The sequence below is a fragment of the Vidua chalybeata genome, chromosome 4, assembly GCF_026979565.1.
Source record: "Vidua chalybeata isolate OUT-0048 chromosome 4, bVidCha1 merged haplotype, whole genome shotgun sequence".
Taxonomy (NCBI): domain Eukaryota; kingdom Metazoa; phylum Chordata; class Aves; order Passeriformes; family Viduidae; genus Vidua; species Vidua chalybeata.
The window spans coordinates 37,982,091-37,997,198 of NC_071533.1; the positions used below are offsets into that span (position 1 = coordinate 37,982,091).

Sequence of the window (15,108 nt, forward strand, 5' to 3'; positions counted from 1 at the left end):
AACATGTGATATTATTTTAGAGGAGGTGAACAGAACTAGTTTGAAGATAGGCACTTAGAGACTGACATCCAAAGAATAGGATGAGGGCAAACTAGGGCTAAAATGTGGGGAGAAAAAGGTCAGGAACAATAAAAGAATGACATAGTGAGTAATTAGTTTGATTTGTATAGCAGATTGGCCAGGGAAGAAAACTGAGAAGGAGAGGTAAGGGAAAAAAATTACAGCTAAATAGAGAAAGAAGAAAGAAATGAATGTGTACTACTTAATCAAAGTAATCAAGAAAATGTTAGATTGCTTTCTACTTGCTGGAAAGAAGTTTTGCCCCCAGGATCTTGTTGAAAGCTTGGGCTTGTTGAGGGAGCCTTCTGAAGCTTTGATTTGTTATACTGTGAGACTTGAAGGAGTAAAGACGACTGCTGTAAACACAGATGAAGAAGGTGGTCCCAGATGTCTTGTTCCTGAGGTTTCTGCCTTTCTTCCTACTGCAATCTGGCCTAGATTTAGGTAGCAAAAATGTTATACTGACTTCAAAGGGCAAATCCAGTGAAGGTCTGCCTCTATGACTGTCTTGCTGTTCAGGCTCTTTCTCTGTCATTTCTGGAGTGTATTGGAGAAACCCAACTAAAATGTTCCTCCAGTAATTTTGATAGATTCTTGTTCTTATAGCTCTTGATACTAATTTGTTTCAGATCTGTTCTGAGAGGGGAATAAAGGAATACATCTTATTTTCATGGGCTTTACGCCTTAGTGGTGCTTGATTTTTTTTTTTTTTTTTTTTTTAATGATAAGCACTACTCTTACAAGGGTAGTCAGAGCTGGAGGGAATACAATACAGAATTATTCTCTGTTACAATATTTATCATTCTTGGGACAGGTGCACATTGGATACTGTAAAAAATTGATGGTAATATCAAGCTAACACTTGCAGTTTACTTCCACATAATTGTACATCAATCATTTTACAATCTAAATGAAATGAGGGAGGAGAATTTTTTACTAGACATCATTGTCATGTATGAAGCAGAGAACTGGAGTGAATATTCACTACTCCTTATTAGTTCAGACCTAGTTTGTTTGCTCATAGCAGACAACATTGACATATTTCTTCTAGCATGTTGCTTCATGGGAGTGTTCGTTTGAACTTAACTCTGTGTTCCTCTTGTGTTGCGTTAGTAATTCCTAGACTTTTGATGTAATGGATTCTTGGCTTTTTGTAGGAGTTTTTAATTTATCTGTGTTTCTATTACTGCAAATAATTTTGACACTTTCTTCAAGAAAATTATATAGTCTAAATGTGTAACCTATAATTTTCTTTCAAGTATGAATTCTGAACTAAACATTAATATTTATTTGATAAACATTTATTTGAACAATCATAAACCTTACTGCATTTCTTTCTTGTTTCAGGGTTTCTTTGTAATTGCTGCCATGGGAAGATACTTGACTATGCTGTTGCTGCTGATGCTGCTGGTGCAGCATTTTGGAAACTGTGAAGGAAATCAAAGGCCACATCATACTCCATCAATGCAATTTACACAAGTACAGTATAATGCCACTGTATATGAGAATTCTGCAGCCAAGACTTATGTTGGGCATCCAGTGAAAATGGGCATTTACATTACAAATCCACTGTGGGACTTAAGATACAAAATTATTTCTGGTGACAGTGAGAACTTGTTCAAAGCTGAAGAGTATGTTCTTGGAAACTTTTGCTTTTTGAGAATACGGACCAAGGGAGGAAACACAGCTATCCTTAACAGAGAGGTGAAGGACCATTATATGCTGACTGTTAAAGCAGTTGAAAAAAATACAAACGCTGAAACACGCACGAAGGTCAGGATACAGGTTCTGGATACAAATGACTTGCGGCCTTTGTTTTCTCCAACGTCTTACAGCGTTTCTTTGCCTGAAAACACAGCAATAAGGACCAGCATAGCAAGAGTCAGTGCGACAGATGCAGATATAGGAACAAATGGAGAGTTCTACTATAGCTTTAAAGAAAGAACAGATGTGTTTGCTATACATCCAACTAGTGGAGTGGTAGTTCTAACTGGTAGACTTGACTACTTGGATACTAAGCGTTATGAGATGGAAATTCTTGCAGTGGACCGTGGGCTGAAGCTGTATGGTAGCAGTGGCATAAGCAGTATGGCAAAACTAACGGTTTATGTAGAGCAAGCAAATGAACATGCCCCTGTTATTACAGCTGTTCCATTGACTCCATCAGAATCAGACGCAGATCCAACGTATGCAATAGTAACCATAGAGGACAGTGACCAGGGTTCGAATGGGGAAATAGCATCATTAAATATTGTTGCAGGAGATGCGCTTCAACAGTTCAAAACAGTGAGGTCTGTTCCAGGCAGCAAAGAATACAGAATAAAAGCCATAGGTCCCATTGACTGGGAGAGTCACCCTTTTGGATACAACCTTACCCTTCAAGCTAAAGACAAAGGGAATCCCCCACAATTTTCTTCGGTAAAAGTTGTTCATGTGACCTCCCCACAATTTAAGTCTGGTCCTGTCAGATTTGAAAAAGAGATATATAGAGCTGAAATAAGTGAATTTGCTCCTCCAAACACACCTGTGATAATGGTGAAAGCTGTGCCTAGTTACCCACATTTAAAATATGTATTTAAAAGCACACCAGGAAAAATAAAATTCAATTTAAACACTCACACTGGTCTTATTACCACGTTAGAACCCATAAAAGCACAATATGCATCCCATTTTGAACTTGAAGTTGTGACAAGTGACAGAAGAGCTTCTGCAAAAGTATTAATTAAGGTACTAGGCATGAATAGCAATCCTCCTGAATTTACTCAGACATCCTATAAAGCCTCCTTTGATGAAAATGTGCCAATAGGTACAAGTGTAATGAGAGTGAGTGCAAAAGACCTTGATGAAGGGGAGAATGGTTATGTGACCTATAGCATTGCAAACCTAAATCCTTTGCCATTTGTGATTAACCATTTCAGTGGGATTATTAGTACCTCAGAAGACTTGGATTATGAATTGATGCCAAGGGTTTACAATTTAAGGATTCGAGCCTCTGATTGGGGTATACCATATCGCCGAGAAGTTGAAGTTCCTGTTACTATTATTTTAAATAACTTGAATGACAATATACCTCTGTTTGAGAAAATAAATTGTGAGGGAATAATCCCCAGGGATCTTGGTGTTGGAGAACAAATAACAACTGTATCTGCTATTGATGCTGATGAGCTCCAGTTGGTGAGATACCAAATTGAATCTGGAAATGAACTGGATTTATTTAGCCTAAACCCAAATTCTGGCGTACTTTCTCTCAAACAGTCACTAATAGATGGCCTAGGTGCTAAAATGTCTTTTTACAGTTTGAAAATTACAGCTACAGATGGAGAGAACTTTGCAAAACCACTGTATATCAACATAACTGTAGCTAGTAGTCGCAAACCAGTCAGCTTGCAATGTGAAGAAACTGGTGTTGCCAAAATGCTCGCAGAGAAACTCTTACAAGCAAATAAGTTGCACAATCGTGGAGAAGTTGAGGATGCTTTCTTTGATACTCACTCTGTGAATCTGCATGCACCTCAGTTTATAAGTACTCTCCCCAGCAGCATTGAGATAAAAGAAGACCAACCTGTGGGCTCCAGCATAATATCTGTGAATGCTGCTGATCTTGATACTGGCTTCAATGGAAAGCTAGTGTATGTTATTTCTGCAGGTAATGAAGACAGTAGTTTCATTGTTGATATGGAAGGTGGAGTGCTGAAAATTCTATCTCCCCTTGACCGAGAACTAAGAGATAAATATACCCTCAATATTACTGTCTATGATCTTGGAATACCACAGAAGTCTGCCTGGACCCTTTTAGATATAAAGATTTTGGATGCTAATGACAACCCACCGGAGTTCCTTCAAGACAGCTATTTTGTTGAAGTAAGTGAAAACAAAGAGCCCAACAGTGAAATAATTCAAATTGGAGCTACTGATAAGGATTTGGGGGCTAATGGAGAAGTGAAATACTCCCTTCTTACAGATACAGACAAGTTTACTATTAATCCTGTGACAGGAGTTGTGAAAGTTGTAGGGGTCCTGGATCGGGAGGAACAGCATGTTTATTTTTTGAAAATTGAGGCTAGGGACCAACCTGCTGAAGAACCTCAATTATTTTCAACAGTTATTTTGAAAGTGGCTGTAGAAGATGTTAATGACAATCCTCCCAAGTTTATTCCTCCAAATTATCATGTGAAAATTCGAGAAGATCTTCCTGAGGGAGCTATTATTACATGGCTGGAAGCCTATGATCCTGATTTAGGTCAGTCAAGTCAAGTACGGTACAGTCTTTTGGACAGTGGAGACGGCACCTTTGACGTTGACAAAATAAGTGGAGCAATACGTATTGTACAAAGACTGGATTATGAAAAGAAACAACTTTATAACTTGACCGTGCGAGCCAAGGACAAAGGAAAACCCATTTCATTGTCCTCTACGTGTTACGTTGAGGTTGAGATAGTTGATGTGAATGAAAACTTGCACCCCCCACGGTTCTCCGTATTTGCAGATAAAGGCTTCATAAAAGAAGATGCTCCTGTTGGCTCCTCAGTAATGACAGTATCTGCTTATGATGAAGATGCAGGACGAGATGGGGAGATCAGATATTCCATCAGAGATGGATCGGGTATAGGAGTTTTTCGAATAGATGAAGAAAAAGGTAAGGTGGCTTTCTGTTATTTTTATATACTAAACAAAATCAAATGCCAGGAAAGAGAAGAGAAGCAGCATTGTCACAGTTGATAAAGGTGTTCTTGTTTGGACTACAAGATGTCACCAACAATGTGTATAGTTGTGTCTGCTACTTAAGTGAAATTATTTTTATATATTTGATGAGTAATTTCTCTCTAATATTCCCACTTCCATCCAGACTACCTAAAGCCATGCTTAAGTCTTAAAATCTATGCCACCTAGAAGAAGTAAGAATACTCTTGATATGAAATGGAGGTCTGTCTCATGTGAGCACACACTCTCTGTCTTGTGGACAGTGGGACTGTTATACTTTTCAGTCTTAAATGACATTTTCTTTCGCCCCTTTTACTAGAGGTGTGCATGTGTGTGATATTGCCATAGTGCTGGTTTAGTTAGTTACTTTCAGAGTCTGCAGGTGCCCATCTAGAAATCAGTAAGCAGTGCCGTCTTCATTGGAAGGCTTCTGCTAAAGAAAGCATTGATGCAGCCTTAGAAAAACCTCATATGAATCAAGCAGACTGAACTGTTGACTTATTTCATAAATAATGCATACATTGATGAGCAGTGTGAGAATTTTTCCAGTGTCATGTCTTCAGAAGAAACGTAATTCTATTTTCAGTAAAATTCTAGTGCTGACTTTTAACATTTTGGTTGGATGTCTATGTAGCTATGTAGCATTTATGTCTTTGATAAAGAGAGAACATTGATATTTTGAAGTTATCTAAGCATCCTGAAATAAATAGAGGAGGAATCTGGTGTAAGATTTGTCTACAGGTTACGTATAGGTAAATCATCAATATGTGATTGATGCCTTAAAGAAAAAAAGCTTGTAACTGAGAATAAAAGATGGGAATTATGTCTGATTCATCCAGTAGTCATTCGGTGTGTTCTCTGTGCTTCCCACAATTGTGAATGTGGGTAATAGAGACTCATGAAGCCACTTTACTCTTTAGGGTTTGGGTGTTCAAACTGTTCCTGACCATTTTTCTTCTCTAGAAAATCTGTTATTAAACTACATGGTTTGTGGCTAAAGAACCAGCTCTACAGGTAACAATGCTTCCCTTAGCTTTGCTTTTAACCAAGCACATAGTTAAGGTAGTGAAACAGATTTTCTAAAAGTGGAGAATTGAATACTTTCTTTCCAAGACCTTGTAGTTTCACTTTTGGCCATTTAGTATGTGTGCAGAATATTAATTTGTATATCATCATGCATTTCTTTTGATATAAGTATATTAAAGTTCACTGTGTACTATGGTATTTTAGAGGTGTCTCTAGTTGTCCTATAGAATGAGTCTGAGTTTGGCAATTTATTAATGTGTGATAGGTAACAGTAAGTGAGAATGAACCTGTTTGTGGGTATGTGGACAGGTATGTTTGTTTTTGTGATGGTACTACCATGGCAGAATTAGTTATCTGTGTGTGTTGCCTCTCTACTTTTTTGGCACAAAGCTAGTTTACTTGACTAACGAATTGGTGTGAGTTTAAGTTGCTTTTTATCAGCTGGGTTTACAAAGCTGGCAGAGCTTGGGGCAAAGCCAGCTTCTCTTCAATAATATTGTCCAGAACAGTGGCTCTGTATTTTCAAGGCAGGGGAGAGGCATTGTCTGTATTCATATCTGGTATCTAGTGTTTGCAGTTCTTCAGGGATGAAAGTAGAGGGATTTGGTGGGAATGGGGTGCTGGTAGAGAGGGATTGATAGATTTTAATCTTACTGAACAGATTCCACTTATGACACTGGTGTGAGGAAGAAAGTGTTTATTTCAGTTTGCTTGATGTGTTTTTTCCATCAAATGGTGATCAAAAGGAAAGGATATTGAGTATGTACAAACTTGGCAATGTAGCTTAAGTTTTGGATTGACACTTTATTTTGGTAAAAAGCCATCAGAATTGTTCTTGAAGGCACTCTTTATACTGCAGTGTCTGAATATTTGTCATATTTTTTAAAATAGAATGGCCTTGATACAGGGAGCAGACGGAATATCCACCAACAAAGCACATTGAAGAATTTGTTTAAGAGATTTGTCAAGCAACTTGTTAACTTTTTCAGCTTGCTGAAAGGTTCTCTGGACTTCACCCCTGAGCAGAGCATGTCTCATCCTACTGTCTTTGAAGAGCATCTTACTACACTGTCAGTTCAAAGACAGATAAATCATGTTTAAAAACTTAAGTCAACATTAAACTATTCAGTGGCTCAGAGTGGCTCTTTTATCCGTTGCTTATAAGAAATTACGGACAACAATCATATTTGCAGGTAGACTAGATGATGATAGATGCATTGAATAGCTAGTTCCATGCATTGATTTTTGTGGACTTTTAGGTTGTCTTTCCCATGTTAAGTTTGTTTTAATTTTACAGTTCAAATGGTAGGAAATGGTATCCCATGTTAAGTTTGTTTTAATTTTACAGTTCAAAAGGTAGGAAATGGTATTAATGTTTGATATTTGTATCTGTAATTCTGGTATTTTCACAAGGGACTTAAATATATCTTTGACATGATGTCTTGATTTCTGTTTGCCAAGACTTACCTTTATTTTCAGTCAGCGGTTTTCATAGGTTCTGTTTTCTGCAGTTGTGCCCAAACCATTAGCAGTGAATGTCTTAACAGGGAGCACTAAACACCAATATTTCCATACTCAGGAGCTGCTTTGATTACTTAGTTCCCTGACTGCTCTGAAGCTTTTCAAGTAGACACAGAAAAAAGATATGTTAGGGGTGAATTTGATAATCAGTCATATTTTAGCTTTCTTAGTATTCTTAAACCTGAAAAGGCAATAATGGTCAGAAAAGGAGGAGAACAAGATGATAAAATTGAAGTAGTTTCTGTAGCACCTATATCACTGTTTATTTTTTGTAATGCAAAAAATAGGGCACACACAGTTAACAGGTTTTAAAGTATTTTTCCTTTCCTAAGCTAAAGGAAGTATTTTTCACATGAAGTGTAATAAAGTCATGAAATCCATTTCCTCAGGAAGTTATAGAGATTGAAAGTATGACTAAAGAAAATAAATGATACTAATGAGATTACTTTGAGGTTCACCCTCATGCTTCAGCTCATAAACTGTTAACTGGAAGCCAAGGGGGTAAGGGAGAGAGATCAGAGGTCATGGCTCAATGTATGATTCAGAAGTACAATAGTGCTTTGTGTCTGAGATGGTACAGAAATAAAATTTAAATTGAATGATAAATGAAGAGTTTGAGATATTGTATGAGAGGAAAAATATTAAAATGAGATTTTTGTGCTGTGAATTTTTGTAAAGCCATTTGTTTATCCTTTAGGTATGTGTTCAGGAGAACTTGGAATTTAAAATAGCTTTTTATTTGTGAGTGGAATTGAAAGCTGTAAATTGAGATGATCGATTGGCTATATAAATTGCCTGCTAAAGCAGCAGTAAAATATTTTATCAAAGAACTTGGCAAGGAGTTGAGCACATCGGTGTGTATTAATAACAGAAGGTGTTGTGTTGATGCAGATCACAGTGTGCCACAAGAAAAACCCATGCACCATCTAAATCCCATTAGCACAAAACAGTAAAAGTGAGATAAATCATGTCAATACCATGCTGCTACTTCGATTGAGAAAAACTCTAAAGAATTACAGAAGCAATTGCTGGAGCAGAACCTAAAGCAGAATCTCTGTGGGACCAAGGTGATACTGAAACTTCCTTGTCCCAGTTTTTATTCCAGTGGGCAAGGAGGGAAAAAGAAGAATGTCTTCCTGTTTACTTTTTGGTTTTCAAATACAAGGATGGAGCATTTCCATTGGGTATTTGCAGTCCTCTAAGGTTAACTGAAAGATGGAAGCTCTAGTCTGTAAAAACGGTGTTGGGAAGAGCTCGTAGTACTTCTTCCAGTTGTTTAGGCAAGTGAACAGTGTCACTCACTGGGCTGGATGGGACATTATTATGGGAGCACCAGCATGTGCTGAGCAAGTGTCCACACTGATTTTCAGCTGTAAAAATGAGACTGAGAAAAACTTGTAGCAGTTATCTGGCCTTCTCCAAAGAATTTTTGCCAAGCAGATTGCTCGTTTCCTTGAGATATCAGGACTTCTATCTTATTATTGAATGCTGTTCTTATCTTGTTTCAAAATTGTTTTCTTATGGTTTTGCTTTTCTTTCTAGTGCTCAAAATTTAGATAGCTAAGGGAGCCAACAGACTCTAGATGTGTAGATGCCATGGGTCATTTAGGCTAAGAAGGGCCTCATTGAAATGCTTAGGGAACTGATGTTCAGAAGTGAAGGAAGGTTAAAGAAAGTAATGGTGTCTGTTATAACTAACCGGTTGAGTGGTTGCATTTACAATCCTTACACATGCAGGTGCTGGATATTACATGTAGGCCCTGCACAGTAAGATTTCAAGCCAAAGTAAATTTTATAAACTGATTATCAGAAACCTAACAAGTAATTCAACTTGCAAGACTACCAGCAGGTGTTTTCTAAACTTCTGCTATTGAGGATATTTCACAGTACGTAATCTAGTTCCAGAATGGTGTGAAGGGTGATGTGACAGTCTGAACCTCATACATGATAACCTTATTACTTGTGTTTACAGTGTATAGTTATTTGTAACCAGGGATCTTACAGCTCTTTCATTAACCTGATTTTGAGTTATTAGGCCATAACTGTTACAGAGTAACAGTAATTCTGCTTTAATGATACGGACAAAGTTTAAGGTGATTAAACTAATTTGCTGACTTTAAGAGATACATGAGTGTGGTTTTTTAAAACAAATATCTGTCTAGCCTGAGATGCTGTCTCCAGTAGTACAGGCAGGGCATGGGGATGATACTTTCTTCTAATATTTTCCCAGTCTCTGGTTATTTTGTATTTGGGGAGTTTTCAAGTCACATGGTTTGTAACATCCAGGTGCTTATCTTCCTTGTGTAGTCTTCCCTTGGAACCATGTAACTTTCAAGTGTAACCTTGCTACTGTGATAAGGAAAAATGAATTGTTTTGGTAAATAATATTAAAGGAGCAAGTAAAAAAAATTAGCAGGTGTATATGGAAGAAAATTAATTTTATTGCACTATCTCTGTATGCATAAAATAGTGTCAATAAAGTTTAATGGCTATAGGATGCTATTTTTAATATTCCCAGAGCTATTTCCAGCTGGGAAGACATTCATTAAGGAGACTGAATAGGAGTTTAACTGTGTAAAGCAAAGTACTGAATTATATTCATAAAAGCAAAAAGAGCATGGCTAACATGTAATAAGTATGTTAACATTGCTTTGTAGTGTTCATGTAAATCCATTAACTTAAATACAGGGTTATCATTAACATTTGTACATAAGGGATAGCTTCAGGTTCTATTTCTTAGGTGGTCTTTGACTTTAAAGCTTTTCAAAGACTGGCATTAGCAAAGTTTAAATGCTGTGATCATCAGTGGAGCAGAACACATAAGCACTCAGTGGATAGCTGTTGAAGCAGCACCATTTTCTGGAACAAAAACCAACTGGCCCGCAGCTATACCAACAACTCTTGTACCTTTAGGAAGGGAGTCTGTACCCAGATCATCTATTGGGAATCCTAATCCTGTAGTTCACTCCTAGCTGTGCCCCCTGCTCTTTGAAAAATGGTAGTTGGCACAAACCAAAAGCAATTTAACAGTGCACAAGTTCAAATCCTTGGGAATGTTTTCTGTATGTTTGTTGTAAAGATACAGTCAGAAAATACTTGGAGATAGGGGAGATATTTTTAATCAAAACTGAGATTAGTATGATTTGGTTTTAAGTTAATTGTAGTTAAGCAACCTTACAAATACAGGACTTTCTTCACACTGTTTCATTGAATGCTTCATCTCGAATTTACTCCTTCTGTATACTTTGTTACCCTTATTGTATAAATCATGGATATAAACATCAGGATGTGCAAAAACTTAGTTTCAGTTTAAATTAAGAAAAAAAGGAAAAAATAAGACATCAAGAAGTTCTTAATAATTTCCATTCTTCTACTATACAAATTCCATGTTATATATTGGCTTAGTGTTTATTCTGAGTCTTTGAAGATCTGTCAGATTGTAGTCACTGAAAACTATGAACAGAAAAATATGTTGAGCGAATGTTATTGTAAGAAAGCTATGAAACATTAAATTAAAAATTGTAATTGATCAGGTGATGTTGATACTAGGGAAAGAATATTCTAGGTGGGTTTAATATGACTAATTCTTAGATTATCTTCACATCAAGAGCTACATTTGTTTACAAATGTGACAATGGCATTTCTTGATTGGCTTCTGTCCACAGATGCAGTCTCATTGGCACATAGGTTTTGCAGTTAAAATTCCTTATATGAGTATGTTGACCAGTTAAAAGTGAGAAGTAACTAAGAAGAAGACCCTCATAGAATGGGGTCTTCAGATAGCATTTTATTCCTGCAAAACACAGTAGTTCTTCCAGCTAAGTTTGAAGAGAGAGAAGGATTAACAGGTTCTCTATTTCTGCAAAATACTAAGTGGCTGCAGCTTTTTGCACAATAAAGTTTTACCCTAGCTAGCTCAGGTACAGTCATGAGTAAAGCTCAGAGCACAGACCAATCTTCCAGGTATCTAATTAGCTTTTCGGGCACATTTTTTTCTGTATGGCTGCATTTCATTGAAGTTAATGATTTGCCCATGTAGCTATAGCAGTTAAATTTCTTCAGTAGCTGAGGCATACGTGTCCTAGAGTAAGAATTTAGATTATTCTGATGCAATTTGAAGAAAACCACAAAAACCACCCAAACTAAAAAAAATCCCAAGAAACCAAACCCCAAACCTAAAACAACAGCAAAAAATAACCTGAACAACCTTCAGCGTGCAAAACAGCCAAAACAAAACAAAACAAAAAAAACCCAAAAACAAACAAAAAGCCCAGAATGATTACTAGGTTCTGTAAACTCCAAGTTAGAGTTAAATTCTTTAGCTTATAAACGTTAATTTGGAGGTTAATTGTTTAAATGAGGGGTTTCATCAGCACTTCAGTTTGCAGTTAAGGGAAGACGTAATTCAAATGTATGCTGGAGATTTGAATGACATTCTAGTTAGCAGATGAGAGTTTTTCCTTAATCAAAGGACTTACACAGGTTATTTTTGGCTTCTGGAGTTGGCTGGTTAGTTGCCACACTGACATCTGGAACAGAATTTCAGGTCAACACTTGGAATTCGAACACAAACTGTTAAACTTGTTTCTTTGGAAAACATTACAAGGGCAAGAATCTATTTGTTTGAATACTGTGTAATTAAAGCCCTTAAAAGAGTTGGAGAGATGTATTTTTGTGCATATTTCTGTAAAAGTGTATGTTGGGTTGGGTGTTTTTTGGTGTTTTGAGAAAGTTTGGGAACATATCTGTTCAAGAAGTTTTAATTTATCTGTGCTAAATAAGAAAAAATAAAGCTGTTCTGGAAGCATGAAGTAGTTTAGGTCGGAGATGCAGAAATAGTAATTTCTTTAGCCTTCTCTGTGAGGATAGTTTTGTAAAAATAACACTTCTTTAAAAAAAGGGGGCAGGGCAAGTAGGGATTACTTTGGTAGTTAACTGCTCTGAAAAGATATTTTAATACATGTTGATATATGTTAAAGATTTTTTTCTGGTGGTATATTTTGTTCTTTGTCTGGGCATTCTCTCCCTTTGGTGTTGAATTGAGAAAGATGAGCAGCATGAGAACATCTTCACTGACTCTAGACCAGGTCTGCACATTTCAACTCTCTTGCTGACACTTTTGTGAATCCTTTGCTGGAGAGTCCTTTTCAAGCTTCTCCAGAACCACCAGAAAAAAAGGTTTTGTTGTGACAATAAATAATAAGGCCACTATGTCCACCCAAACACTATGACCTGTTTTTTACAGCATTTATCCAATGTTTTTATGACCTTTGTTTCCTACCATAATTTTCAGTGGTAGTCAAGCATGCTATATGTGGAGCAGAGCTTAAATTCTAGCTTAGTCTGCATGATGGGAGAGACAACCATATCTGTGTGGGACACTTAAATTGAGGAGGCATACTTGTGGTTGTTAATTACAGATACTAAAAACTTGGGTAGACTATTTCTAAAATGGGGTATTATTTTCTACTTTCTAATTAAGGATAACCCAGTGGGTTTGTGTTGTGTGCCGTATGATGTTGAAAAGAGAGTGAAGCTGACGCAGAAGATGATCTGTTTCATTTTGGTTTTATGGATCTTTCTTCAGTGGCACTAAGGCAAACTTGTGCCATTATGCAAGACAAAATTAGTTATGTTAAAAAAAAGGAACTCTGTCTAAATTGAGTAGTATTTTGAGTTTAAAAAACATTTGCTTAAAATTTCATGCAACTAAAATATATTTTCCACCAATTTGTTATGGTTTTAAAAATGAGTCCTTTGGCACATGGATTCGCTTTTATGAGACATTACAAATAGTTGTAACACCAGCTTACTAAGAATGATTTTTGTACTTCTAGTACTATCTCCTCTAGTATTAGGAGAAATCTAAAAACTTTTAAGAGTATAGACCCAATTTAATACAATTTGTGTCTGATTAAAGAAATAAGACCCAGGGATGCGCTATCTGTTAGACTGAGGACAAGGCCTGAATTTGCTGCTATCCATAGAATGCAATAGAGAAAGTATTTTACTAGGAGATGACTAAATTCAGGTCTCAGACAGCCATGGTACCAGCAATCAAGCAAAGTATCTCACATCCAAGAGTTAAAGTGTATGTTTGTACTCCAGTTCAGAAGAGACTATCTGGTTATCCTGACAAGGACCATCTGCTTTTGACTGCAGTTTGCAGCTTTCTACTACTGTACTGAGGGTGTGATTATGTTCTTTCTAAGGTCTAGAACTAATGGTGCCACTAGGTTAAACTGTGATATATGCTGTGGCATTTGTGTTTCTTTTTAGGTGCATAAAGCTAAGCCAGGCATTTGGAACTAATGGTGAGTTTCAATTTGGCAGGGGTGGAGGAGGCCTGGGTTTGGACCAAGGTCCTGAGCAGCCTGGAGCTAGGGAATTACTTCTCTTTCTTAGGCTTGAAGAAAACCATGTAATTTGCATTTGTGATGGTGGCAACTCCCAAAGTGCTATTAGGTTGTTAATGCAGCTTTTAGAATGTGTCTTTGGAAAAAGCTGAATTAGTTTTAGACAAACATATTCATCTTATGTCTTCTGTTGGTGGGGGCATCTTCCAAAGTAGGTTGAGTTTTCTTAGGTATCCTACTGAGTAAAACATCACCTTAGCTGCCAAGTAGGAATCCCATACAAAAGCTGAGGCTCCCCTCCTCTACTGCAGGCATGCTGAAAGTAAGGGATTGTGAAAGGTGTTGATTGGGTTACAGCTTGGTTTGATGAAAACAGAGCTGCCTGGGGGCTGTGTCTCTGTAGGAGATGAACTGGGGCTGAGCCACATGTGGTCCCAAAGATTACCTTATAAACAGCAATCAGTTCAGGCAGCAGAATAGATACTAAGGGCCTATTAACTTGCTTGGGTCTCTCTTTGACTTGAAAAGTACTTGTGAGCAGAGGAATAATAAAAGGGAAGGGTTGCCAAAAGCTATGGAAGGTGCATCTTGCTATATCACTGTTGGGACATCTGTTGAATTGGGGATTTATTTCCTACTAAGCATCTGCTGAGCTTTTGAAGTACATATTAAGGTCAAAGGAGGGGAGCTTGAAATGATTGCATAATGTTTATTCTTTTCTTTGAAGATTTTAGACTTTAATCATACAGCATTTGGACATATTTAACAATGGACAAACCTACATGAGCATTTGGCCAACTTCCAGAATTTATTACATGCAGTAGTTGCAGCTTTAGAACTTGGATTTTAAAATACTTTGGGCTTTGCTGAAACTAGGTTTTGCAGGTCCATTTTTTAATCTGTATATCATTTTTACTGTATCTGTGACTTTATTACACTGGACATCTGAATGTGACCAAAAATGAATTTTCAATTCATCACTCTCCATGTGGCTCAAGAAAAGAAAATCTGTAGCATTCCAGTGCCATCTGAGAGGGATTTTTAGAAAAACTGAAGCGTCCAAAGAATCTAGCAACAGGAGTGCAACAAATTATTTCCGTGTTCTGAAATGTTTCTCCAAGCTCCTTGTGTTCTATCCATGATTCTAATTGCTGCTTCTTTTTAATTTAAAATTATTTGTGAACAAGGCTAATCAATATGTTCATGGTTCTTATAAGTAGTTGCATAGTTTGGATTTGCATTAGGGTTAAAGAGCAAACTGCTGGGTTAGTGTATATAAATTGACTTGATCTACTAGTAGTGGTGGTCATTAATAGTTTGTTTGGCTCAGAATTCTGGCTTTGCAAACTTGTCAGTGTAGTATTGCTGATAACAGAACTGAATATCTGCTGTATGTTGGGAAAGTTACATATAGAAAATACAGTAGTTGCATTGCTTTGTTGAC

The 15,108-nt window shown here is 36.9% G+C and overlaps 1 protein-coding gene across 1 annotated transcript in view; it reads left to right on the top strand.

The window, feature by feature from the left end:
- Positions 1-15,108, top strand: part of FAT1 (FAT atypical cadherin 1) — a 105,604-nt gene that overhangs the window by 6,089 nt on the left and 84,407 nt on the right. The window contains exon 2 of the mRNA XM_053940537.1: positions 1,408-4,696. Within this exon, the coding sequence (XP_053796512.1) occupies positions 1,429-4,696 (3,268 nt within the window). The 5' untranslated portion in view covers positions 1,408-1,428. The remainder of the gene's footprint in view (positions 1-1,407; positions 4,697-15,108) is intronic.